The 26,617-nt window shown below is 38.6% G+C and overlaps 1 protein-coding gene across 1 annotated transcript in view; it reads right to left on the bottom strand.

The window, feature by feature from the left end:
• COL15A1 (collagen type XV alpha 1 chain) overlaps nt 1-23,822 on the bottom strand; it is a 113,571-nt gene extending 89,749 nt beyond the window's left edge. Inside the window, 2 exon segments of the mRNA XM_071736270.1 lie at nt 23,426-23,508; nt 23,675-23,822. Of these exon segments, the coding sequence (XP_071592371.1) occupies nt 23,426-23,508; nt 23,675-23,685 (94 nt within the window). The 5' untranslated portion in view covers nt 23,686-23,822.
• Between the last annotated feature and the right edge of the window lie 2,795 nt (nt 23,823-26,617).

Below are 26,617 nucleotides of genomic sequence, written 5' to 3'. Positions count from 1 at the left end.
AACGTATAAGCCATTACTTATAATCAAAAAGGTAAGCAGAATAGTAAGCTTGAAGGATAATATAGGATCTGTACACCTATACCAAGTCTAACTCTCAAAGAGTCATGGAAAAGTGACCCAGACACCAAAGGTTTCTTCATTTCTTTCTTTATTAGAAATGGCCAGCAATCAGCTCATCAGGCTTGGGTAGCAGGATACACCCCAGAAGTTAACCTATTAATAGAACTGTAATTTCCTACTTCCCAGTCACAAAGGAATATTAAGCAAATGAGAAAATAGCCTGTTAAATCTCCCCACATGGCACACAGAGCTGCAGTCTATCTGCAGTTTCCTAGGCACATGTCAAACAGTAACATAAGGAGTCCAAAAGAGTTGCCCTTTTAGCAAAGGCTGAGGCAAATGAGACATATTTGCAAAAGGTGGCAGCAAAGCACAGCAATTTTTTTGGTTTGGGTTTTGGGTTTTTTTGTGGGTTTGGTTTTTGTTTTTTTTTGTTTGTTTGTTTGTTTTGTTTTGTGTTTTTTTTTTTTTTTTTTTTTTTTGTTCGTGTTTTTTTTTTGTTTTTTTTTTTTTTGGATAAATCAAGACAGAAGGCTCAGCAAATATCTGTAGTTCACTGAGACTGGAGTAGAAGAAACTTGTTATTATCTACTACAAAAAGCAAAGCAAGCAACTTCTAGCCAAATTCTGTACTTACTACTCATCCCCAGCTCTCAATGGATTTTACCAGGACCTACATTTGAGAGCAGAGCAGAATATGGACTTAAAGCCACAGGTTTTGTTTCTGTTAAAATATCTTTGATAAATGCATGTCTTTCTGCTGCAATTCTGTTAGAATAAAATGACCTTTTATTCCCTTAAATCAATAGATAAATACTATGCTATTTTTAAGTCCCTTTAAGCCAGCAGGGCACTATGTTGCACTGGTGTAGCTTTATTTCAAACATGTATTGCTACTAAGCCACCGGATGTTGGGGAGCATTCATAATTCAACCCACTTATGTCCATGTTTCCTAGACCTGGGGCACTGAAAGATGTGGTATAGAACACCATAAATGGGGAGGGTAATGTTTATGTTACAATTCTGAAGTTATGAGCTGTAGTTTGCATTTTTACCACTGTCCTGGTTTAGGTACAGATAGCAACTAAGTACCACACAGGTGCTTACTCACTCCTCGTGCCTTGTTGGATGAGAAGGACAGTTGGACGAAAAAGGTAAAGCTGAGAAAAAGGTAAAAGTGAGTTAAGGACACTTCATAACAATAACACAAATAAAGAATATACATAGTGACAGATGCACAGTGCAATACCTAGAACCTGATGCTCAGTCTGTTCCTGAGCCACAATCCTTGCTTCCCCTGACCAACCCCCCATTACATAGTAGGTATGGTATCATATGCTATGAACTATCCCTTTGGCTAGTTCTCCTCAGCTATCCTTGCTGCATCCCTTCAAAACTTCTTGAGAGAATTAACTCCAAACACAGGACATGCTATTTGCTACTGTGTGTTACAGTTGAAATGATTCTAGAATTTGGAGGTAGCTAGAGGATGGCCACTGATTATCTTCAGGGACCCCATGAGAAATATCAATGTGTTGTAAAAGTCATCCTGTAAATCAATATATAGATAATTTCAAGACTGCAAATGACAATAGATGTTTTTTTTCTCTTTTAATTATATTTTTTGCATGTAAATACCTCATTGCTTCACTACTGAGATTAGTATGACCATAAAAAAAAGTCATAAAAAAAACAAATCACTGTTTTGGCACTGGAAGATCATTGGTTCCCTTATTGTGTCTTTAGCACAGCAGTTAATCACTGGGGGAGATCATGAAGCTCAAAATGGACTGGAAAAAAGTTACAGGTCTTGTGAAACAAGTAGGATGAGAAGGCTTTACTGATTATACAAAAGAGTAAAAAAGAGACCAGAAAGAAAAAACAAGATGAGTGGAACAGGATGTCGACAGTAGAAGAGCAACAGTTGGAGAAGTCCCTAAAACCAGTATTACCACTGTAGAAAGGGCATTTGTGGAGTCATTTTCAAACTGCAGCTGTGGCATGACAAATACTGTGAGTTACACCTTGGGGCTCATCTAACTGCAAATGGCACTACTTTTCTCCAGATCAGTCAGGTGTGTATAGGGCAAGAGAAACACACCTCACCTTCACCAGACACTAACTAGGAAGGTTGGAATTCAAAATACTTTTCCACTGCTCACAAGAGATTAAGTACAGAGGAAAGAACCCTACCAGCTTGAACATCTATTAAATCCGCTTTAATTGTTAAAGCACAAACCCATTATTTATATCTTAGCAAAGGGAATGGAGGAAGATGCAAAGAAATTTACACAGATTCATATAATGTAGCTTATTATACCTATCTCTAACTTTTAGGTTAGGAGCCTTCCTTCAGATGCATCATTTTTTATAGAAAGTTTGCAGACATCAAAAGGCAATTTTCTCCAACTTAAAAATCTGTAGAGGCATGTCATTCTCTCCTGTCATCTAGACACACAGATTTTTCTCTTACCTTTAAAGGAAATGGGCCTGAGTTCAAGTACATGGATGCAGATGAAAGACAGTCAGGCTGTCTCTATTCTGTATCACTGAGAGCAGTAGCAAAGATGCCTGAAACATTGAAAGAATACAGACACAGAAAAAAATTCTTCTGTGTAGGTGGGGAACAGAATCTGGCTGGATCCACAGTTTCTGGAAACCAGATGGCTGCTCTCCGGACTGCACGTGCCCATCAGGCACTCCAGCTGCTTCATCCTCATGTTTCCCACGTGCAGCTGGGCAGTCCCAGTACTGGGCCTGATCCAAAAACTGTTGGATGATCAGGCCTCACCAGACCAATGTCAGTCCACTGAAATTAGTGGCAAGACTCCCTGTGAGCTTATCAGGCTTTGCATCAAACTAACGGTGTCTTTATCACTGGATCCATGTACTTGTTTACCCATATTCAAAAAGTGCAGGTGAAGTGACAGAAAGAAAGCCATAGACTGCATGAGGTCACCCCTCAGCCTCCAGACTGCACAATTCAAGTGACCTCACTTGCTCCTCCTAAATCATTCTTTCCAGACTCTTCACCATTCTTGCAACACAGCAATTCTTAAATCAGACTGGAGCTTTGGTTCAGGAGAGGAGAACATTGCTTATGAATCACCAGTGTCAGTGTGTTTGCATACTTTTACAACATCTAAGTTAGCATGTGTTTTAATTTCCATTATGTTCGTATGTCCATTATGTTCAGAAGTGAATTATCACCCTGCCCTTTTTCTTTCTCAATGACTTTGGAAACTACAAAAAATACATCAAGTCTGCTGTGTATTTTCATGGGGAAAAGCTTACAATGCTGTTGGTTTTTTTCTCTTTCCCTCATTCTTTTTTATCTTGAATATTAAGGGTGAAAATTCTTGCAAGACCATGGCAAACGCCCTCATTGCCAAAATATAGATAAGATAATGAAGATAATGAAGACAGTTCTCTTTTAAAGTTCTGGGAAAGATGTCTGACACTTTCCTAGATTTAACAGTGGTACATGCCAACGAAGAGTCTCAATCCAAAGTGGAAAAATTGACACCTCTTAAAGACACTGATATAATCTGGCACACTGACCTGGATATAAATTCTCAACTCATATAAGGGGATTTAATGGAAGCCGGGGTAGACAACACAAGCAGCAACTCCTGCAGTTGCTGCTGCTGTCTTTGCTAGCCCCTATCTCCACTACAAGATTCTGTCCTTGGACCAGGAATGTATGAAGGATATGAGCAGCTGGGAATTATGGGTTACAATTCACTCTACAAAAATGTCTGGTTTTTAATTTATTTGAATTCTTCAATTTTAACTAAAATAATACCATAGAACACAATTTAAACTGCTGATCTTTTTAAAAAATGTATTATTTGATGTAGCTGAAGATCAGAAGCCTTTCCTCATAGTCTAGCCAGATTTGCAGACACATCCCCCCTTTCACTACATCCTTATTTGCCCTTGTCACAATATTCAATATGCAGTCTCCCACAGTGGCTCTGAAAAAACTGAGAGTTAAGATAAATATTTTCTCTGATTCAAAGTTACATTTCCCTTGTGCTGTTTCCAAGGAAATATGGCTGGATTGATGTAGATCGATCAATTACGACCAAAGGAAAAAAATATTAACTTTTTCTTTTCACACTAAGTATATTACGGTTTAAATGCCCATGGCCAAAACTGTGACCCACAGGCGATCTGGGCGTTGCCAGAGCAACGGAGGGAATTTTAAAATGCTGCAAGCGGCTCAGCCCCCAGTCGCCTTGTGAAGAAGCTTCGAAGCAGGCTCGTTCGCAGCGGAGCGGCTGATGTTGGCTAACAGGGGTTCCTTTTCCATTCTTTTGCTGTCTCTTTCTGGAAGTTTCCGTCTCGCAGTGGGACACAGGGAAAGAGGAGTGATTGAGAGGGAGCAGGCAACTCCCGCCAGTGACTCACAGGCGATGTTGCCTGAGCAACCTCCGCCTCCCCTGCACGTACCGGGATCCTACAGGCACCGCGGCGACCAGATCGGGCAAACAGGGAGCTGCACGGCACGGCACGGCTAGGCTCGGCACGGCCACCTAAAGAAACTGAGGGTGAACGAGTCCATGGGACTTGATGGGATTCACCCACAGCTCCTGAAAAAACTGGCAGATGAAGTTGCAAAGCCACTGTGCATCGTATTTGAAAAGTCATGGCAGTCTAGTAAAATACCTGCTGACTGGGAAAGGGGAAACATAACCCCCATTTTCAAAAATGAAAAAAAAGAAGACCCAGGGAACTACAGGCCAGTCAGTCTCAGCTCTGTGCCTGGCAAGATCATAGAGCAGATCCTCCTGAAGGCTCTTGCTACAGCATACAGATAACAAAGGGGTGATTGGTGACAGCCAACATGGCTTCACTAAGGGCAAGTCCTGCCTGATTGATTTGGTGGCCTTTTGAGATGGGGTCACAGCCTCGGTGGATGAAGGCAGAGCAACAGACAGCATCCACCTGGACCTGTGCAAAGCATTCAACCCTGCCCCCCATGACATTCTGGTCTCTAAACTGGAACAATATGGATTTGATGGATGCACCACTCATTGGATAAGGAACTGGCTGTATGGTCACACCCAAAGGATAAGGGATGCCATCCAGAGGGATCTTGACAGGCTTAAGAATGGGGCTCATGCAAACTGCATGAAGGCCAAGTGCATAGTTCTGCACCTGGGTCAAGGCAGTCCCATGTACAAATACAGGTTGGGAGGAGAAAGGATTGCAGACAGCCCTGAGCGGAAGGACATGGTGGTGGACCAGAAAGTTGACATGAGCCATCGATGTGTGCTTGCAGCCCAGAAAGCCATCTGTGTCCTGGGCTGCATCAAAAGAAGCTGTGAAGTTCCCTTCAGTGGAATTTTCTTTGCCTCAAATGACAAGAAAGAGAGGAAAGAATAGCTGGATGCCGCTGGATCTGTGGCTGGTGACATCTCTCACACTCTTTCTCCCTTTCTCTCTCTCTCTCTCTTGTAACAGAAGCATAGACAGTTGGCAAAGGAGGTGATTCTCTGCCTCTACTCTGCTCTTGTGAGACCCCACCTGGAGTACTGTGTCCAGTTCTGGAGTCCACAACGTAAGAAGGACATGGAACTCCTGCAACATGACCAGAGCAGAGCCACTAAAATGATCAGAGGGCTGGAGCACCTCCCCTATGAAGACAGGCTGAGCAAGTTGGGGTTGTTCAGCCTAGAGAAGACGAGGCTGCAAAGTGACCTTATAGTGACTTTCCAGTTTCTGAAGGGTACTGACAAGAAAGCTGGGGGAGGGCTTTTTACATTGGTGTGTAGCAAGAAAACAAAGGAAAATGTTGTAAAACTTGAAGAGGGGAGATTTAGATCAGACATTAGGATAAAATACTTTCCTGTGAGGGTGCTGAGATGCTGGAACAGGTTGCCCAAAGAAGTTGTGGCTGCCCCCTCCCTGGAAATGACCAAGGCCAGGTTGGATGGAGCTTTGAGCACCTTCATCTAGTGGATTTTTGTTTGTATTGCATTTGTATTGTAAGACACAGGTTTCACCAATTTAACTTGTGATAAATACAGATGTGTGTAAGTAATGCCACAACTATGTTGCATAAATTCTTAATTATATCTGAACTAAAGCATGCACTTTGCTATGTCAGGACTTCAACAGAATTCTGCAGATAGTGGACATCACAGCATCATATAGGTTAAAGGCTCAGTGCAAGTGCTGAGCACTGAGTTCTCCAGACCTTTTCAGATGTCTGATCTCCTCCTTTTTCTTCCACCATCAACTGGAATCACATTCACAGGAAAGGAAAGGAAAGGAAAGGAAAGGAAAGGAAAGGAAAAGGAAGGAAAAGGAAAAGGAAAAGGAAAAGGAAAAGGAAAAGGAAAAGGAAAAGGAAAAGGAAAAGGAAAAGGAAAAGGAAAAGGAAAAGGAAAAGGAAAAGGAAAAGGAAAAGGAAAAGGAAAAGGAAAAGGAAAAGGAAAAGGAAAAGGAAAAGGAAAAGGAAAAGGAAAAGGAAAAGGAAGTCCAGAGTTTTGTTCCAGCAGAGGGGTCTGTGACAGTCTGAAAGGGAGCAGTGACACATCTCTGACTCACAGAAAAAGACAGTGTTCAAAAGACATACCAGCAATACTGTCACTATCTATATACTCCTGTCTCTCTTTGTAATTTTTGGTGGTTACTAATTATTGCTGTTATACACAGATCATGGCAACAGTCTGTTGATAACAAACACCCTACTTACAAACCAGTGTTGTATTTGAATGGCAACATAACGTACATAGTTAAAGAGGGTGGGTGTTTTCACCATTGTTCTTTCATTTGTGCCTTTTGCTTGCCTTGATAAACACTTTTTGAGAAAGTGGTACCCTACCCAATTGCTTTGGTCACAGTGGCAAATCCTTCACATTGTGGCAAACTTGCCTTGTAAGCAAAGAAATTAATTACAAGGAAGCAGGCAGAGTTTCTTATATGTATATATATACACACATATCTTTATAAATACACATGCATATCTTTATCTGTATACACACACATATGTGTTTTTCACAGGAAATATGGCTGGAGAAATGAGATCTTGGGTCCTTTCAAGCCTCTTATTTCTGTAGTGATTAGAGGCAACTTTCTCAAATGAGTGTCAAGGACCTGACACACAGGACCTTAGTATTATATTCTTATTAATGTATAGAAATAACAAGAGGCTGCAAAGAGGCTGGAGCCAGGATCTTTTCAGTGATACCCAGTAACCAGAAAAGAGGCAATGGGCACAAACCAAAACACAGGAAGCCTTCTGAGAACAAACACTGTGACTGTGACTGTGAGGGTGATTAAGTCCTGGCACAGATTTCTCAGGGAGTTTGTGAAGTCTCCTCCTACTGCAAGAGGCAGTAGGTGGTCCTGACTGAGCAGAGAAGTTGGACCAGGTGCCCACAGGGATGTCTTCCAACCTCAGCCATTCCGTGCTTCCAAGATTCTGCCATTTTATGGTCAAGAGACAGGATTACAGCAGGCATGGTTATGCCTGCCTTTACCGTTCCCTCACCCATCCAGAGCTGGTTGTAACAGTACCACAACTGTTGAACAGTTATGCAAGTGTCTTAAAAACAAAGGGAAGAAAAAGAGTGATTGCAGTACAGTGAGTTAAAGTCTTGAGAAACCAGAAGGGTGAAAAGGTACCCAGACAGGCCACATATTAAAATATATTAAAAGAATCTATATCTATCTCTATTTAAAAGCATCAAATAATAGATTCTGAAGTATTTATTTTTCCTATTTTAAAAAAAAAATTCACATTAAAATATTTTTATAGTGAAGGGAGTAACTGTTACTTCCCACCTGAAAATCCGATTTTATTTTCATCAAAATATGCCACTAAGGAGAAATAATGTAAAAACCAAAGACCGAATAAATCTTGCTGTTCAAACTACCGGACTGTTCAAGTAGTTAACCATGATAGCAGGGTGATGCAGCAAAAGCCTACAAGCCTCTACTCTGCTCTTGATCAGTGCTGCTGAAATACATATATATATGTATATATACACATATATACACAGACGTGCACATTTTCTTTTAAAAAATAAAAATAAATTTACTTATCCAGCTGGGACTTCATAATGATAAAAAAATTCTTTATGGGAAAATATGATCCAAAACACACAAGTATGACAAATCATTCAAATTATGCAACCACCCTGGAATCCCCATAAACACTGAAACAGCATGTGGTAACATATTTTTTCTGAACAAGAGCTGCTCAGCTGAATTGAAGCAGCTGGTGAAATGTTTGCTAACAGCAGGACCTTATGCTGCTTGATCCCGTTTGGCCTACATGGTAGCTACAGAAATTTCAGACTAAAGATTGGATATTTATTGTTCATTTATTTCCAATAAGGCAAGACCAAAAAAAAAAAGAACTTTTATTTGTACTTGGGTCAGCAGTGGGACAGAATGAAAATACAAGCTTATTCTCCAGCATGCTCACTGAACTCAAACACAAGAAGCACCAAGGAGATGTGAAGCACTTCAACTAGGAATGGTTGTGGTTTACTGTCCTGAAGAAAAGCAAATATGGACACTAGGCTGTGGAATAAAATGCTAAAAAGTGAGGGGGAAAAAGCATGTGCCCTCCACATAGAACTGGAAAATAACATCCCTCCCTTTGGAAATGAACATTAGTTTTATTGATGGATCATTAACTGCTAACAGTACTGTAACATTTACCTACCATAGACACAAATGAAATAAACTAACTGTCATTTTTTAATGAAAAGGAGACTTTATATATGCCAGAGATAGTAAGTCCAACAGGGTTTGCAAATTTGTGAACTCTGATTATTTTCAGAGTGGGGTGGTTGGGTTTTTGGGGTTTTTTTGGGTGCTGGAAGAGCTGTAGACGCCTTTCTTGGATCATCGCTGCCAGAAGGGACTCTCCAATACTTACCCCCGCAATCATCAAGATTGGGTTTTCTATGTATTTCTGGCTCTTAAAAGTGTATGGCACAAAATGGGGAGGGGATATTGACCCCTCTGTTTTACCCTTCTGGATCCCTCAACCTCCTAAAGACTCTCTCTCTAGGTCCTCATATTGGTACAATAAAATTTGCCTGGCCCACTAAACATTCAGTCATTTTTTCTTGTGATGGGAAATTAATACTGTTCATTGGTTCCTCAGAGAGGAAGCAGATTGTATGCCTAAAGGTGATCCTTCTACACTTTTTTCTTTGCATCTTTGTAATTTTTTCATCATATTTACAAGTCACGCTCCTGTCAAACAGTTTTAAAATTCCACTTTAAGTCTCCATTTTAAAGGTGAAAATTAATGGGAATGTGCTGCTTAGCTTCTGAACCAAATTCACATATCACAAAACATGTTTTAACTCTTGAAGCACTGCAAAGCATCATCTGCTCTATGTATCATCTAAATTCTAAATGCGTAAATCAGCATCATATCCAAAGCATTATTACAAAATAAAAGGATTTGTTTCAAAGCACACATTGCTTGGCTTTATTGTTTTTACAGACAGTTCTAGCAGCTACTGTTCTCTTTCTACTGTTTCCCACATTCCGTAGGAATTTCTTTCATTCTAAACATTGATCAACGGAGTTACTGTTCAAATTACAGCAGTCTGAATTCACAGTCTGTGAAACATGTTTTTCTAGGTGAAGATCTTTTAAAAAATCAGCCACTGCCATGTTTTAACAATGTTTTTGTGCAGCTCCACTTAATTTGTCCCTATCATGCTAAGGGTTATAAGAGGCCATGAGGAGTGGAATTATTTATTTTAGAATCATATTTAATAACTCACATATTTAAGCATAGATTATGCAAACCATATTTAGAACTGAGACCAGCTGTAATTCTGTGCTTATTTAATGTAATCTCCAGACACACATTTCACAGCTAACAGTTTTGTGATGCCAGTGAAATAAGTACATAACATAGGAATATCTGATTAAAGTATAATTTTAAAAAATAGTCCTTGAAAATAGTTACTTCATTTATTTATCTAAAATAGAAGTTTATTTTTTCATTTCTTTCTCTTCAGTGCTCACACCAAAACTACTGAAGATACTTAAATAGAGCTCTTGCTTCTTTCTTGGCCATGCATAAACCCCCTTATGTCTACAGACCCCAGTGGCTACAATCCAGAGTTACAACAGGGTGGAACTTGGTGACATTTGTACACAGAAGAGAATGACATTGCCAGTGCTACTTGCAGGATCATCTTCCCAAGAGGCATTATGTTTTGCTCTCAGTTGCCAGTCTATAAGTAATGCCATGTATATCAGCCAGTCTGAAGTGTTAAAATATTTAACTCCAAGGAGGTAAATCACATCTGTGATGTTCAAAGCCAACAGACAACACCAAATCTGATATAATCTAGTAATGGCCATGACCCATTTGACTGGGAAATTGGAATAGATAATCTTAGGAGTTCCTTTCTTTCAAATCTGCATTTTCATGATTTAAAGGTGGACCATCATCTTTGTATCTGTCATTACTCACTGGTATGTTATTGTGAATATTATTGGCATTTTAAAGGTGACTAGGTGGTAGCAAGTCTACTCTGAGAACTTCAAGACCACATTGCCCAAGCTTTTATGCTGTTCTTGAAGTCAAGAACCTGTTTTACCAATTTCCTAAGGAAGTCACGGGGCTTTAGAAAAACCGTGGAGCAGAAGAGTGGTAGACAGCATTTCTTTTGAAGACCATACATTCAAAAGGATTCTATAGAAATGTACATAATGGTGAGAGGGAGGCTAAAGGCAGCAAATGCTAGGAAAACAGGATGAGCAGGAATTGCAGTAAAAAAAATATAGAAGATTTCTCAGTGCTGTCCTATGAAAATCTCCACCATATTTTATGGTGATATAAATATCAGTATTACAGAGACCTAAGCGTTCATACGTCTTTGCTTGCCAGCCATTTTTCATCCTATTAATTTTTATGGGCTCAATCCTGGGAAGTGTGGAAAAACTGCTTTCCAAGTTCTGCTTCTGTTGGTTCCAGGAGGTATTTGACTTTTTCATGCATCTTCTTAAAACATCAGTAGTATGATTTGCATGTCAGCATGTGCCATTTGGTACGATACCCCACTGTTGTGGCTACTTATGTTTCTAAAAGGAGACATATGCTGAAATAATCTCCTGAACTGTACCTGCGTTATCTTCTTATTTGCAAAGTAATGTGAAATTACCAAAACAGATACCTGCCAATCAAAACTAATGATTGTTTAATAATGAGGGGTATTTAAAAGACTGAACATCTTGGTGCTTTCAAGAAAGTGACTCACGTATTCCTCTGTTGTATGGTGATATCTTCAGTGCACCTTCCAACAAAATTTTTGTTTTCTGGATAAATGTACATTGAATGGAATTCAACATTCTCCTTATCGAAACTTCATAAAGCTTAGGCAAAAGGGTCCTATGCAATATCATTACAGTGGAAAACTAACAAGTCCTACTGATAGGTTGTGTTAAATCCCCCAAAAGTAAAGCTGAGGACTAAATGATTTTTGGTTTAAAAGGGAAAGACTTCTGTATGAAGATGAACATAAGCAGATGCATCTTAGATATAGACAGGTTTGTCCAGCTCTGTGAAACAAGGTAATTGGAGACCCATCTCTTACTGTGTTTCTTACAGAACTGATTTATCAAGTCCTTGTATATTCTTAGACTTGACTACAATCAGTAGGACATCAGACTTTTATATATGGAATGGATCATGTAACAAGAAATATTTTCCATGCAGCAGGCAATTTTTTGATAATTAACACAATAGGGATGCTAATACTAACAGCACTCAAAGTGATTTAGTGAAGAACTCTTTGCAGAAGCATATCATGACTAGTAGCATTTACATCACCCTTCCTTTCACAAGTAGCAGTAGTCCAGAAGGAATGTTCAGTAAATGTTTTCCCTCATCTTGTTACCTGCAATATTTCTAAAAAGCAACTCTCCAATGTTAACTTTACTGAATTATATGAGGTTTTTGCTGATATACGAGATACATGAGAAATACAATCTCAAAAGCCTCAGAATAGATATTCCTCTGTCACCTTCTAGCAGCAAACAAAGCTGGTGTAGGCAAAGCAGTTACAGAGTTGCCAGAATTCTGTTCTATCTTTTGAATTTCAGTAAGATAATTGTAAAAAGGAGCTATAATACTTCAGGCCACCAGTGATTTGTTTACTTTTCCACTAAAAATGCATCCTTTAACTTTTATGCATGTTCAAATTTATCCTGAACACCACTCTGCACCCTCACTCATATCTCTGGGCCAGGAAATTGCCATGCAGTACTTATTTGTCAGATTCACATCTTATGGTAAGATATATGTTTCACTGTAAGTGCATCAGAAAGAAACACAAACAAAAAACCACAGCAAAAAATATACATGTAGAATCAAGGCCTTGGTTATAAGGCCACCTTAGCAGTATTTTGAGTTCAGTCAAATGCTGTTTTTAAAAACAAATGCAATTATACACTAATATATTAAAGAACTGAAATTCAATACTCTTTGATGTGTGTGTTTTTACATTAATACCATTTTGCTACAATAACTGATAGGTTATTTTGATCAAGAGCCATATTTTTAAGCTGAACAACTTGCATGTGTCACACACACTTCTTGGAATTAGATCTGAAAGAACACTAAAATTTAAAAAAAAATCAAGCCATGTGTATTAAACCACACTCACAGCTAGTCTGAAAAGGATTAAATGTTTGTTTTTTTATAGTGAATAGCAGGAAAGGGTTAGATTCCTACATACACACACTCAAAAGCACTGCAAAATGGCAGTACTACTGTGGAGCATTCCTTGTGGATGAGTGGTTCCTCCTACCAAGTCAAGAGCTATGCTGGTTTGGCAAAATGCTGAAACAGATGGAACTGGAACTGCTTATGAAAAGCTGAAGGCTAATAAAAGCTAATACTTTGGCCCTCTGAGAATAAAAAAGCATCATATTCATAGAAGTCATTCAGTGTATTAAGTTAGCCTGTAGCTGACCAAAGTGGGATGGCAGAAATACAGAACCGTACTGTGGAAAGATCCTGTTCCCTCACACCTCACTCCATGATGCAGCCAATGTACTGGCAAGGAGGTTTATTGAGCCCGATCAATGGCTATTTGATGTCAGGAATTCCAAATATGAGAGCACTCCTAGAAAGGCCTTAGATTTTGCATAATTTCCCCCTCAGTTTGTTCACCACTACAGACTTTGCTTTGTTGGCTACTATATGCACATTGCTCCCTAAAAATTAAACAAGTTACTAGTTCATTTCTTTTGTTTGTGTACAACCATCCTTTGCCTCTGGAAGTTATACCTTCTAATGAACCGTAGCAGTATAAAGCCAAAAGTGTTCTGTGGTGTCACGGTTTAACACTGGCCCGGCAATTAAACCGAGTAACAGACGCTCTCTATTAATCTCTCTCTCCTCCCTGATAAGAAAGGAGAGAGAATAAGGGAGAGAGACTTATGGGTTGGAAACTAAACTACACAACTTTAATGAAACAGTAATGATAAATAGGAAAAAATTACTAAATATATACAAATATACAAGAAAATGGATACCACATTCCTCCCCCCTTTCCCCCAGTAGCTCTCACGTCACCACCGAGGCTGCAGGGCAGCCCTGGGATAGTCCAGGCTGGACTCCTGGAGTCAGCAGCAGTTGGGAACTGGAGGCAGGAACACACAGATATGGGCTGGCACGGATCAGGAGCACAGGCAGACGAATGGACGGGATCCTTCCAGAATGCCGGGTGAAGGAAAGGAAACAGGACAAGCAGGCAGCTGGAAGCTGGAGGCAGGAAATCAATGGCTTGGCCCTCGTGATCCCTCAAATTTGTACTGAGGATGTTGTATATGGGATGGAATACTCTGTTCGGTCAATTCTGGCATCTATCTTGTCCGTTTCTCCCCAAAGGAGAGATGCAGGTGGGACCTCTTTATGTTTTCCTCAGAGCTGAGCAGTGCCCTTGGCTCTGCACACCAGTCTCTAGCAGTAACTATAAACATCAAGTGTTATCAGTCCTAGAAACACACACTGTCTGAGAAACTTGCTGTTAATTTCAGCAAGTGCAACTACTTACAAGAGACTTAGCTAAAAGCAAAAGTACAAGACAGAAAATCACCTTTATTCTGGCCCAAACCAGGACATGTGGGACAGAAAGAAACACAGGAACAGTAACTCTAAATTGACATATTCCAAGAAACAACTTACACTGCAATGTACATTTAAGCCTGGCTGGTGGTACTTATCAAACTAAGATATCAAACATATTATGATGAAGTATATACCTATAGTGGTGGGGGGAAAAGGGCTTGATACATATGGTCATCTGTTCAGCTGCCTTGGTACCATCAAGGAAGAAAGAATAAGACATCTAGAAAAGCTTCATAGTTCCTCTCCCAACCCAAACAGATTTGCTTTTTCTAAGTGCCTGTTTTTCCCATGAACATGGCTCATGGCTCAACAAGTCTTAAATTTTTTGCAGGGATCACTTTTAATGATGGAACAACATCCTAACTGAGCTTTTTCAGGTAAGCTTGCTGTCAGGTAGCTATTTCCATTAAAACACATTTTCAGTTTTGTTTCTTTAAGTTCAGTGAGGTAATTCTGGCTTCTTCCAAGGCAATCTTGAGCTTCTGTTGGTCTTCTACAACGATTGCTGCCCATGACAAATCTGACATCTCCTACTTCCTAATCTGCAAAAATCATGTAGTGTTTTCTCGTTAAACATCTTCTGTAAGTACAACTCTGCACATAAAAGAGATGCTTTGAAGTTTCAATGGCACTTTGTTGAAAAATCAAGCATAAGATACTTGGAGCAAATTGTCCTCCATCATCTTCCTTCCTTTGGGGAAGTGGTAAGTGCTTTTTTTTCATGTGTTTTTTCTTTTATACATACATGCTTGAATACCTAAATGGAGATCCTGTTCTCAGACTGACAGTCTTTTGGTCTTCTGTAGTAATCTTGCCAAAAAACTGATGAAGTACTTCTCTGAGATAAATGTCCTGTTCTCATTCTGTCTGCCCATATTGCACATTTTCCACTATCACTTACAAAATAGTGTAGTCCAAATGGCTTACTCTAAGCTCTATGTTCCTTGGGGAAAGAAAGCACTTTTAGGAACTTTGATTCTGCAATCTACACGTTACGAGCTCTACCTTACACACCAGGAGAGCATTGTCCACACATACATTTCTGTCTACCCCAGCTATTTAATAGGTTAGTCCTAACCAGGTTCAGAACTTGGCATTTTCCTTTGCTGAATGTCAGGATACTGCTGTTGATCCATTTTTCCAGCCGGTTCTCTCTGAGTGGCAGCACAACTATGTATCAGCTACTCCTCCCAGTGGATGTTAAATGAGACTGCATTCAAAGACTTCCAGAAGTCAAGAACACAAATAATAAGTCTTTCCCTCATACAACTGAGCTTGTCACTCAGTTGCAGAAAGCTACAAGGTTCTCAAGCACAATTTTCCCCTTCAAAAATATGTACTCACTACTCCTGATCACCTTATTCTTACTGGATCTGGAAGTGGCTTCCATGATTATTTGCTCCCATGCCTGACCAGGGACTGGGTGAGACGGTCAGCCTGCAATTCCCAGGATTCTGCTCCTTGCCCTTCTTGATGTTAGGAGTGACACTGCCTTCCTTCCTGTCCTCCAGAACCTCTCCTGATTATCAGATTATCTTTCAAAGATAATCGAAAGTCCTATCTTGAAGATATCAGCCAGCTTGATGAGCCCTCATGGACATATTCCATCAGATCCTGTGGACTTGCGAATGTCCAGATGATTTCAATGTTCCCCCACGCAGTCGTCCTCAATGGAGGGTAAATTATCATCACTGCAGACTTTTCCAGTGAGAACAGGGACTTGGTTTTGTGAAGGGAAACCTTATCAGTAAAAAGTGAGGCAAAGAAGGCGTTTAGTGCCTTGGCTGTTTCCATGCCACTGTCACCAGGTTCCTTGCCTCATTCAGCTGCAGGTCCACATTTTCATTAGTCTTCTTTTTGCCATTTGTATACCAGTAGAAGCCCTTCTTGTTGCTCTTCACATTCCTTGCTAGGCTTAATTCCACATGGGCTTTGGCTTTACTGACCTCATTACTGTATGTTTCTACCTCTAGTATGCTTCACTTAATGTATGAGTTTAGCCATATGAAATATTACCAGAGATGAATCATAGCTTGGATTCCACACTGGTTGATGTTCTTAAAAGTTTTGCAGTAACCCCAGCTGCAGGCTATTCAGAATATCCATGCCACACAGCTAGTGCTTATAGGAAACTTTGAAGCATGTATTGGAGCAATATTATCTTAAGAGTCATCAGCTTACTTTTTAACAGGCAGCACAAAAATAAAATTATTTCTAGGTGGGTTCCACTCTCCTTGAATTAGGTAATGTGCATCACTTCTAAGAAGGGAACATATTGTGCAGTGACCATAGAATATAATGCCTTCTTAGTCACTGACTGCCAAAGAAGTGCAGAGAAAGTCAAAGCTATGTTCAGCCTTCCAAAGAAGCAGAGTAAGACATGCTGACTACAGATGACTGTGATTTCACAGTTCAGAGAAAGACTTGCCATGAATAGGGCTGGAAGGTAATGCCACCTGAGAAGTTACAAGTTACTATGGTTAAGAACTGATTTGAGAAAAAAGTGGATTCAGTGGTAGCAGTGGAGGTAGAATCAGAGTTAAAGACCCTAGGGGTTCCCAAGCATAGAATGAAGTGGCCAAAGCCCATTCCTGTTTATATTCTATCTGAAGAGGAAACAAAAGACCATGAATGATAGTACAGTTCAAATCAAAACCTCATCACTGAATCACTATTACTAACTTCAGGCCTCAGTCAGTTGAATATTTGGAAGGAAAGATGCTTGAGTGCCTCCAGAAAACCCTGGTTCTTCTCAAAAGTCCTCAGAAAAACTTAGTTTAGACCCTAGTTCTTCTCAGATTCAGCTGCAAGGCAGATATTAATTTAAAGCTCTGAAATTCTTTGGCAGAGCACAGTCAGACTTGGCTGTTGCTTTTTCCAAGGCTTTCTCACCAGAAGTCATCCTGAATAATACATTTGTTGTTCCACTCTCCTCATTTGCAAGTAAAGTAAAACTAGAGTTTGCCCATTTTACTCATTCCTTGGGAGAATTGTAATTGCATTCTACTCTCTGCAATGTCTGTGCTTCTCATGTTTGGGAACACGAGCTCCTAGAGATGGGACGATTCTACGGACAGAATTCACCACAGTCCAACTTGATGTAAAATTTTGTTTGTTTTTAAACTGCTGTAGTTGTGTGGGTGACCATATATGAAAAGATTGCTTGGTAACCTAAAAGTAGTGGTGGTAAAAAAGCATCCTCTCTTAAACACATAACATTAATGATATCTGAAATAAAGCAGTCAGATTTAACTAAAATGCAAAATTCACCATCTTTCTACCAAGGCACACTGTGTGAACTGACAAAACTACTGTGTTAATATGATGAATGTGAGATACCACTATGAGAAAAAAACAAATCCACAGGTCACACACCTGTGGAAGAAAGGGAAGAAATCACAGTCACAGAGAGAGACAGCCTTCAAAACAAGTGTTTGATTTGGGAAATAAATGTTAGTGTCAGAAATAAGTTCTTTGGTACCTTTTGAACATCCCAAACATAAATTGTGCAATCAGATCTTCCCTTCCACTGCTCATTTATTAAAATAGCATCTTGCAGCTGAAATCTGTACTTGTGTCCCATGTTTGCCTGCTTGAACTGAACAAGTTGAGGCTATTCTTACACACATAGCATAAATAACAGTATTCTCCTAGCCACTTGAAGCAGTACTTACTCACTACAGTCACCCATTCACCTCTGTACAGGTAGTGGTTCAGGTCCTAACTCTAGATCTGTTCAGTACCTAACAGCAGGATTAGGATTGGGCATTGTCCTTAACATATGAGAAATAAATCACAGTTAAAACATGTTAATTAAATTGATGCTTCTTAGCAGGTACTAATAGAAGAGTGTGGAGTACCTCCACCTAGCAGTTTTAACACAGCAGCTGCTGTGTAAGACACACATTAAGTTACAGAGCTCCAGTACAAGGCTGTGGGAAGTCTGTGAGTGGGCATGAGCAATTCCCAAACAGATGAATATGAATTTAAATACTCAGGAGACCACTAGGACTTCTTTCAAGAAATAGCTTGTGTTGCATTGTCTACAGCTGAGCCAGAACAACATAGAAAGGAGCATTTCAGTCTGGTCTTTCTCAGCAGAGCAGGTCCTTCAAACACCTTTCAGTGGCAAATGCAAGCACACTTGAGATTTTAAGTGCTATTCAGATCATGGAAATAACTGCTTGCTGCAGGCTTCCAGAGTCACCAGGATATCTTCAGAGGAGAAATTACAATCATTATAATGCAATATCCACCCCAGATGGTTTCCCCTTCTGAGGCCTTAAAAAAGCTGAAGAAATTATTGTGTTGCCTGGTAGAATAGCTTAGCAAACATGTAGTTTATTGTCCACTAAAATTAGCATGGACAGGGTGTTACACAGAAAATGAATCCATTTAGAAAAGTGGCCAAAACAGAGCAAATTTACTAAATCAGGCTTGTTCTGTTGGTGTTATCAATATCTTCAGATGGTCACACAGATGACCCCAACTGACCCCAAGTGGTTTTCTATAGCAAGTTACCTATGTTTTGCATGGAAAGACATTTTATCAACTATGAAATCAGGCTCAGCTCTACAATAAAAACATGCACAACAGCTGATAACAGCCTGGATATGCCTCTGAAAGATACACAGGCATTTGTTCAATTTAGACTCCAGTGCAGTTTGATGATGTACAAATGCTGGGTCTGGTACAAAATTATATAGTGCAACCGAAGCAATCTTTATGAAATTCTGTGTTCCATACGCACAAGCATTACTGTAACTGTGTTCTTTCTTAGAAGAGACAGAGCTGTCCCTATTACCACATAAGTTAGTGTGATTGTACACATTTACACTCAAAGCACATCCAGTAAATATTTGATAGAAACAATTTTTTAAATTTATATACATATTTATTTACAATCATGTTGGTTCATTGTGAAGAGAAGTGCAGGTTAGCTGCTTGTATGATTCACATCAGTTAATCAACAGCCAATGAAAGTCAGTAATTCAGGATTACTGCATTAAACTCAGGTCAAGAGTGCAAAGTTTATGTCAACAACCTTATGACAGTCATTCTGTGTTCAGAGAGCCAAAAAAAGAGACAAATATTTATATAAACTTTTGCTGAACATGTTACTTGGAGCAAGACAGTGCTTGGCTAATAATAAAACCCAGATGTCAATGAGAAACTTGTGAAGCTTCTTATAGAGCACATAAACATAAAACAAACAGTAGAACATCATACATTTAAATTTTTTCATAAATATATTTTTAAAAGGCGTGCACTGGTTTGAATGGCAAGAATTGAAAAACACTGATGGCTGCTTAAATAGCCTGGAAGAATAAATCTGATTTCTCTAAGAGACTAGAGCAAGTCATAGGGAGGACTCAAATTATTCAGATTTCAGCAGCGTTAGCATTCAGATTTTATAACTCTACTTCTGTTCACAATTGGGTACCAGCATGTTCGTGATGTTGTTCTGAACACCTATTACACTAACTTAATTTGTGTCTGAAGATGCAAAACAACATGAAAAAAGTAGCCAGGGTCATCAGGATACATTGTCAGGTGTAATTAAAGGCCAAATACATATACCATAAGGCAATATCAGAATAATGCAGACTACATTTTTCTGTACAGATAAATACATGCTTAATTGTAATTTGAACAAAGGAGAAGTGATAAAGTAATTTATTAAGACACCAACATATGTTTAACCTTCCTATACAAACCTAAGTAAAATTGAGTACAATATTTGCATAATTATAATGAACACAGGACAAAAACTGTAAACGTACTCCATAGTTCAGTTGAACATTGGTTTGGGGTGAAGAGGAAGAAGGCATATTATTCCTTACCCCTTTGCACATGTTCAGTGCTAGCTGCAGTGAAAGGGATCAAAATCTTCCAACAGTTAGTAAAAATTCAGAATTCTAGTTCACAAATTTCTGCTGAAATTTCAGAAATCATTCTCAGTTTTACTCTAAAGCAAGACTGAAGTACTTCTGCAGAGTTTTGGTCAAGCAATGACCCATCAATTCGCAGAACATACAACAGAATTCTGTCACAACACATAGCTTGATCTACAAATTAAATTACAGATATGAAACTACATTTTAAAAAGCTGAACACGTCATTTTGATCAAAAAGGCATTTCAGTTGTTATTGTGAATTGGTATCTTGTTAATTGAGCTATGAAGTTTTAAATGCTTTGTTTTATTGTCTCTCTTATTTTACAATTAAAGCAGTAGTCGTACATTTTAGAACTTGGAAATGCAAACAACACTTGTAATGAAGCCAAAGTCCCAATATCAAACAAGTTCACTAAAAAGTTAAACTAAATACAGGAGTTCTCCAACAACGTCAGAGACTACCACCTGAAATCTTCCCTTACACTGTCCCACCATCTTTTAAATTTGTTTGCTTCTTCTCTATAGGAGTTGTCCATAATTATACAATTTCCTCAAGACAAAAAAGACATGGTCAAAACAATTTTCCTGATAGGAAACTGATCAAAACTTTCTGATCTTGTTGGTATCTGTCACAAGGACAAGGCAGAGCTCAAGGCCTCTGCTGGAGGGCTGCTGAAGCTTTTGTTTTATCTGTACCCTCCATCTGCCTCTGAAATTTGGTGGTCCCCTAGGGAAAACAGTAACACAAGGCCATAGCAGCCTAGTGACAGACCAGTAAGCAAATTCATTAGACCTCATTGAAGAGGTTGTCTGATTGGTCAAGACAAGTATGACAAACTTTTTTCTTCTAAACTCTCTTCAGGTTACTGCTTTGTCTTCAAGTTTGTAAAAAATCAGTTACTCATTCCTCATCCATCACAGAATAACTTAATCCATGAACAATTTTCCTGACATTGTTTAGCCACGAACATCTCCAGGTATTTTTTTCCTTTTGCATATAGACTGTAAAGTGCTATAACAGAAGGCACCTGCGGTGTTCCTCTAAAACCACATTTACTCATTCTCAGATCCTCTTAAATAAAAAGGAATTTAGAAATACAGATAGCCATCCATTCTAATACAGAAACAGATCTGCTGGGAAAATGTGCAGTGTAAAACAGATTTCATCAAAAGCTTTTGTTCTAATGAGCAATTTTAATGATCACAAATTTCCCTTTTCCTTCCTTTCTTTGGTTAGGGAGATTTTGAAGGTTTTTTGTGTGTTTGTTTGCGCTTTCTTTGGGTTTTTTTGTAAACACAGAGTAAAAGGGGAGATGATTCTACAAGCAGAATGTGTAAGTTTTTACTAAGACATAAGAACACAGAATCTTGCAGAACATTTCTTGATTGATACAGGCTTTAGGTTTCAGCCACATGTGCTATGGAGAAGCAGAGGAGAGGTCAGAAAAGCAGAGCAGCAATATTTAATGGGCTGGAGAATCCTGGAAAGCAATAACCTTATAAGAGACAGTGACAAAAAGGACATTGGATAATGTATAAGTTTAAGGCTATTTCTGCAATACTTAGACTAAAAGATTTTAAGTACATACATCTTCATTCTTCAGTAGTTACAGGGAGAATTCATATTGTTTGTGTATTTGAGCACCAGAAAGAAAGAAGATTATTCCTATTTCTATCACTCAAGACCTGATTTTGGGCAGTTAAAACATTTAAACTAAGAATTAGGAAAATATTGCTTATAACACACCCAGATGTTGTGGAATAGAAAGGGAATAGAAATCCCTATTATGTCACACTTAAAAATCAGATATAAAAAACATATTAGTAAATATTTGGGAACAGAAACTTTTGTATTAACAAATGAATAGGGAAGAATACTAGGCTAGCACAATCACACAGGAATACATTCCCAGAAAAAGTCTCTAGTGATCTGAGGAGACCTAAATAACCTCACTTGATCTTCACTCATGGTAAGGTTAAGAGTGCTTCCAGAAATAATAAGATTCCCCATAGGAAGAAGCTGTCCTGTACTTGAAAGTTGAAGAGTTAATTTTCCTACTTCTGACTCCTGATCTGACTTCCATAGGGTAGGATATTTGAAGAACCAAAGCTTCAAGTAATAGAAATTGACATAAATCTGCCAAAAAATAAATTGTGTGTAAACTGAATATTTGTTCTTTTTATCACTGTGTTTGTAGTCTTAATGAGCTTCTGATTATTAACTTTTATGTGCCAAAATTTGGTTCTCTTTAGTCCAGATCTCACGCACTCTCTCTCATCATCTTATGAAAAATACTTTTGCCTCATGCAACTGATTTATCTCCAATATATTAACATTTTCCTTATTCTCTGTAATACAGCATTACATATTCCTCATCTATACCTAGAGCATTTGCTAGTGATAACTAACCTGTGCCTTTTTCTCCTTCTGAATTAGCTACTTGAAGTTTTGGCTCTTAGATGAACATCTATTCTATCATAGTATCAGTTAAAAAGGAAAAAACAAGAATAAATAATATCAAAGACTGTGTGAAATAACTACCTCAAGTAATTTCTAATGCTCCTATCAGATAATTATTGAGGAGGCATTTACATTACAAATTCAGATATTTTTTATAAAACGGTAAAAAAACCACCTTGTTCACATATGAATCATTGCTCATATGGAAAAGTAACATAAGTATCTTTCTCACTTTTCCCAAAATTAAATGCTAACTTTTAAATTGATGTTCCCTCTTAATTTAAATTTGAGGCATCCAGAGGTGCTGAGGGATTTGGGGAATTTGGCTCTGTTACAAGATTATATGATCTGCAATTATAAAAATATATTTCATTAAAAGTCTATAAAGGCTGAGCTGGTAAAGGTAAACATTTCACTCAAGGGATCTGAAAATCACAGTTTGCTCAGATACCTACTCAGAGGAATCTCTGTGTGCTTGAACAAGCATCACATCTCTGTCTTTGCACTCACACTGTGTCTGGCACATTCCTGGTATCTCCAGAGTGACCCACAGACATATCCTCATTACTTTTTGCTACCTTTCTCTGACATGATACACCCCAAAACATTCAGTATTCTCCATTTTTCTAATTACTTTCTGTCAGTTGTTACACTTAAGAAATACTGAGATAGCAGGCTGCCTTACAGCTAAGGAACCAACATACTTATTTTCCCTTTTCCAGATGAGTGGCAATTTAACTTCTTCACTTGCAGAAGCTTCCCTATACGAAATGAAGGACAGATCTGAAATGCAGAGTCTCCTTCCATATTAAGAAAGTGTATATTAAAATTAACCCTAACTTTTAATTTGTAGACATGACTTGAAGAAGCCTTACCTTCTATGATCTGAGCTGCTGAACCAACACGGATTGACAAGCCAAAGAAAAGTAGCAGCAAATCCCAGGTCCACAAGGCATGCCTGCAGCAGGTGTGGGGAAAAAAGAAAAAAAAAAAAAAAAAAAAAAAAGAGAAAGAAAGAAAAAAAGAAAGGTGAGAAAGAATCAGAACAGAGTGCAATATAGAAGGAAAGAAAAAAAAAAAAAAAAGAAAAAGGAAAAGTAAAATTTAGAAGAGAAAGGTTTTACCATGAGAACATTTTTTGAAAGTCAGATGGAAGACCTCAAGGAAAGAAAAAGTTCAGTGAACATGAGTTTTATGCTTAAGAAAATAAGAAGTTAATAAGAACTGGAGCCTGCTGTTTCTCCTCCAGCATTCAGACATAAATGGAACAAAGACAGCTCTCAGGCTCTGTGTGACTCACTGAAATTCAGTGCTCCAGCTCTGAAATCTGACTCCATGTAGACTTTCCTGTCAGAGCTCTGCCAAAACTTCCTACTTTATTTATTGATCGACATCCCTTACAGTTGTACATCATCCCAACATTGTCATTATGCAGTCCTGCCTTGTGTACCCTCACAAGATGGTGGCACAGCTTCTCCAGCTTCCCTTTCCCCTCCCCCGCCCACTCACAACCTCCACTTAATTATCAAACAAAACATGACCTCCAATACCTTTCCACCCTGCATTATATAGCCAATGATACATTTTTTTATATGGAAGAAGACTTTTCTCTGGCCATTTTAACCAAATTTGAACTGAAGTTTTCAGATACAAGCAGGACAGAGCAGTCAAAGTTAAATTACATCATACGGCTGGGAGCCATCCTGTTTTATAGATTTTCCGTCACCTACAGAGATGTTGTGAACCACACCCTTTTCTCTAACAAATTCTGTAAGTTTAATACTTCTTATTACAAAGACCTAAACCCTACATGTAGATTAAGACTGTGTGTCTACCTCAGCAACTGTAAATATATGAGTACATTATAGAGGTCCTCTAGCTAAGCACGTCTAATAGTTTCCATAAAAAGTGGTATTTCACCCCTTCCTTCTGACTTAATGAAAAACCTTTTTTTCTACGTGTACTTCTTCAAAGCCAACTGTTGCTGAAGGAATAATTTTTGGAAGAACAAATTTGGGATTAATCAGAGAATTTTTAAGTCATGAGATTTTTAATGAAGCCTGCAAATTTTTTTGACTGGGAGATGAGGGAGTCTGGAAAGCATTGCATGTGGAAAGAGATCATTTGGCTGTTGGTAGATCTAGGCTGTAAGGTGCTGAAGATTGCTTTAGGAGATTGGAAACTAAAAATGGATTTACCTAGGATGGAGTCCAAGGGACAGAGAGGAGTAAAGTTTTTTGCAGTAATAAAAGGACAATCCTAAGCAATAAACAGAATTAAGAAGATTTTCAGTACACTGTGAATAAAATTCTTGAATGTGGGGAGCTGTTTGGTTTGATTTTCTTTATTATTTTTTGTAGTGGCTCATTTGTTTGTTTTGTTTAATTAAATACAGAAATACAGAGGTTAGAAATTTAAAGCTATAATCTCAGTTCAGACCCAGACTCCCCTTTTAGTTAGAAACCACAACAGTCAGCTCTCTGTAGGGATGTCTTAGATGAGCCACAAACCAGCATTCTTGATTATCCACCTTCTCCTTACTGATGAAGAAGCAAGAGATCAAACTATATTTTAATCAAGTTACTTACTATAAACACACAGCTTTATCTTCCTCAGAGGACAAGGACTCCCCTTTTTCTGTTCCACAGTACTATGTCAGGGCTGAAGAAAGTTTCATCATATGCCTTTTCCACTTGAGGCTGCCAGCCCTTTCCTTTCTCACTCCCTGAAGTTTCCCCAGTGTCATCACCACCAGCAGCCTTGCCCATAGCAGCAGGGTCTGCAATATCTGTACAAAACATATAGTAAAAGCATTTATTTCATGCCTTTATCTAAGACACTAAGATATATATTATCCTGGGAGAAAATATTGGCTTTTTAAATGTTCTTGTAAAATGTATGTATTTTCAAGCCTGGCTCACTTCTCCGTTTTTTTCAGGTTATCTTTAGTTACCAAGAGTCACTATTAAACCTGGCAAAATATTTTTTAACTCCTACTTTAAGCTCCTGCTTTTGATAGTAATTCTTCTATCTCTTGATACATACAATGTCAGATGTTTACCTGCATAATGCCTCCTGTAGCAGTATGGTTTTTACCTGATATATATGGCCACAACATAGATACATTTTGATGCCTTACAGTAGACTAACATATTTAGGAGGCAAATGTATGATCAGACTACAGATTTATGAAATCAATATTGTAAAAACCCCCAAATAAACAGCAATCTTAGCTGCAAAGATTTCGTTAAAAATAACACTTCTTCTCTTATTATCATTTGGAGGATTTTCGCCCAGATTTTAGAAAACCCATAGGAAAGAAAGTTAAGTCCTCTGTTTCTCCCATAGGTATTACACTATTCATGCAGATGTTTTACATGGAATACTGCTGAGACAGTCTTTAGCTTTTTGCTGCATATTTTAATATTGATGTTTGGCCATTACTGAATATATTTAGTGCTTCTTGGTTTTTCTAGGAAAGCAAGGAAAAGCATGTTTTGAACTATGCATTCCATTACTTTTAAATGGACAGAAGTGGAAGAATCTCTGAATGCAGTTTATTACCCCCATTCCTGTAGGGCCCTGAGATTTCTTGAGTTTCTAGTGCTCATCTGTAGTCCTGAGAATTACAGAATATTAAGAGGCTTCCTATAGCTTCTCTACCTACCTACCTACCTACCTACCTACCTACCTACCTACCTGCCTACCTACCTCTATCTTGCTCCCTACGAGGGCAGTGATAGTTTAACCTTTCTGGTTGTTGCTTCTTTTCAAACAGAGGAGTACTCATTTGAACTAGGATGTAAGCACTTCCCTTCAGTACTGCTTCCAGCTGTCTTCAGTAAAGCTGTAGATTTCCTGTTGGCTAAAGATCTCCATTTTCCAGGCAGAAGTTTTGTTTATTTTCCTCAGCTCTTTCAACTGATTGCATTCCTTAAGATCTGAAATAGCAGCCTACAATTCTGTCGCTGCAGTTCTCACTCATTCACTGAGTTAGTTGTGGCTGAGTGCTCTTCCATTGCACGCCTGAGAAGAAGTTAAGAAGTTTATATTTTCACTCCTGACTG

The sequence above is a fragment of the Heliangelus exortis genome, chromosome 2, assembly GCF_036169615.1.
Source record: "Heliangelus exortis chromosome 2, bHelExo1.hap1, whole genome shotgun sequence".
In the NCBI taxonomy this organism is placed as follows: Eukaryota; Metazoa; Chordata; class Aves; order Apodiformes; family Trochilidae; genus Heliangelus; species Heliangelus exortis.
Note: the sequence above shows the minus strand (reverse complement) of the source record. Positions and strands in the feature narration are given on the sequence as shown.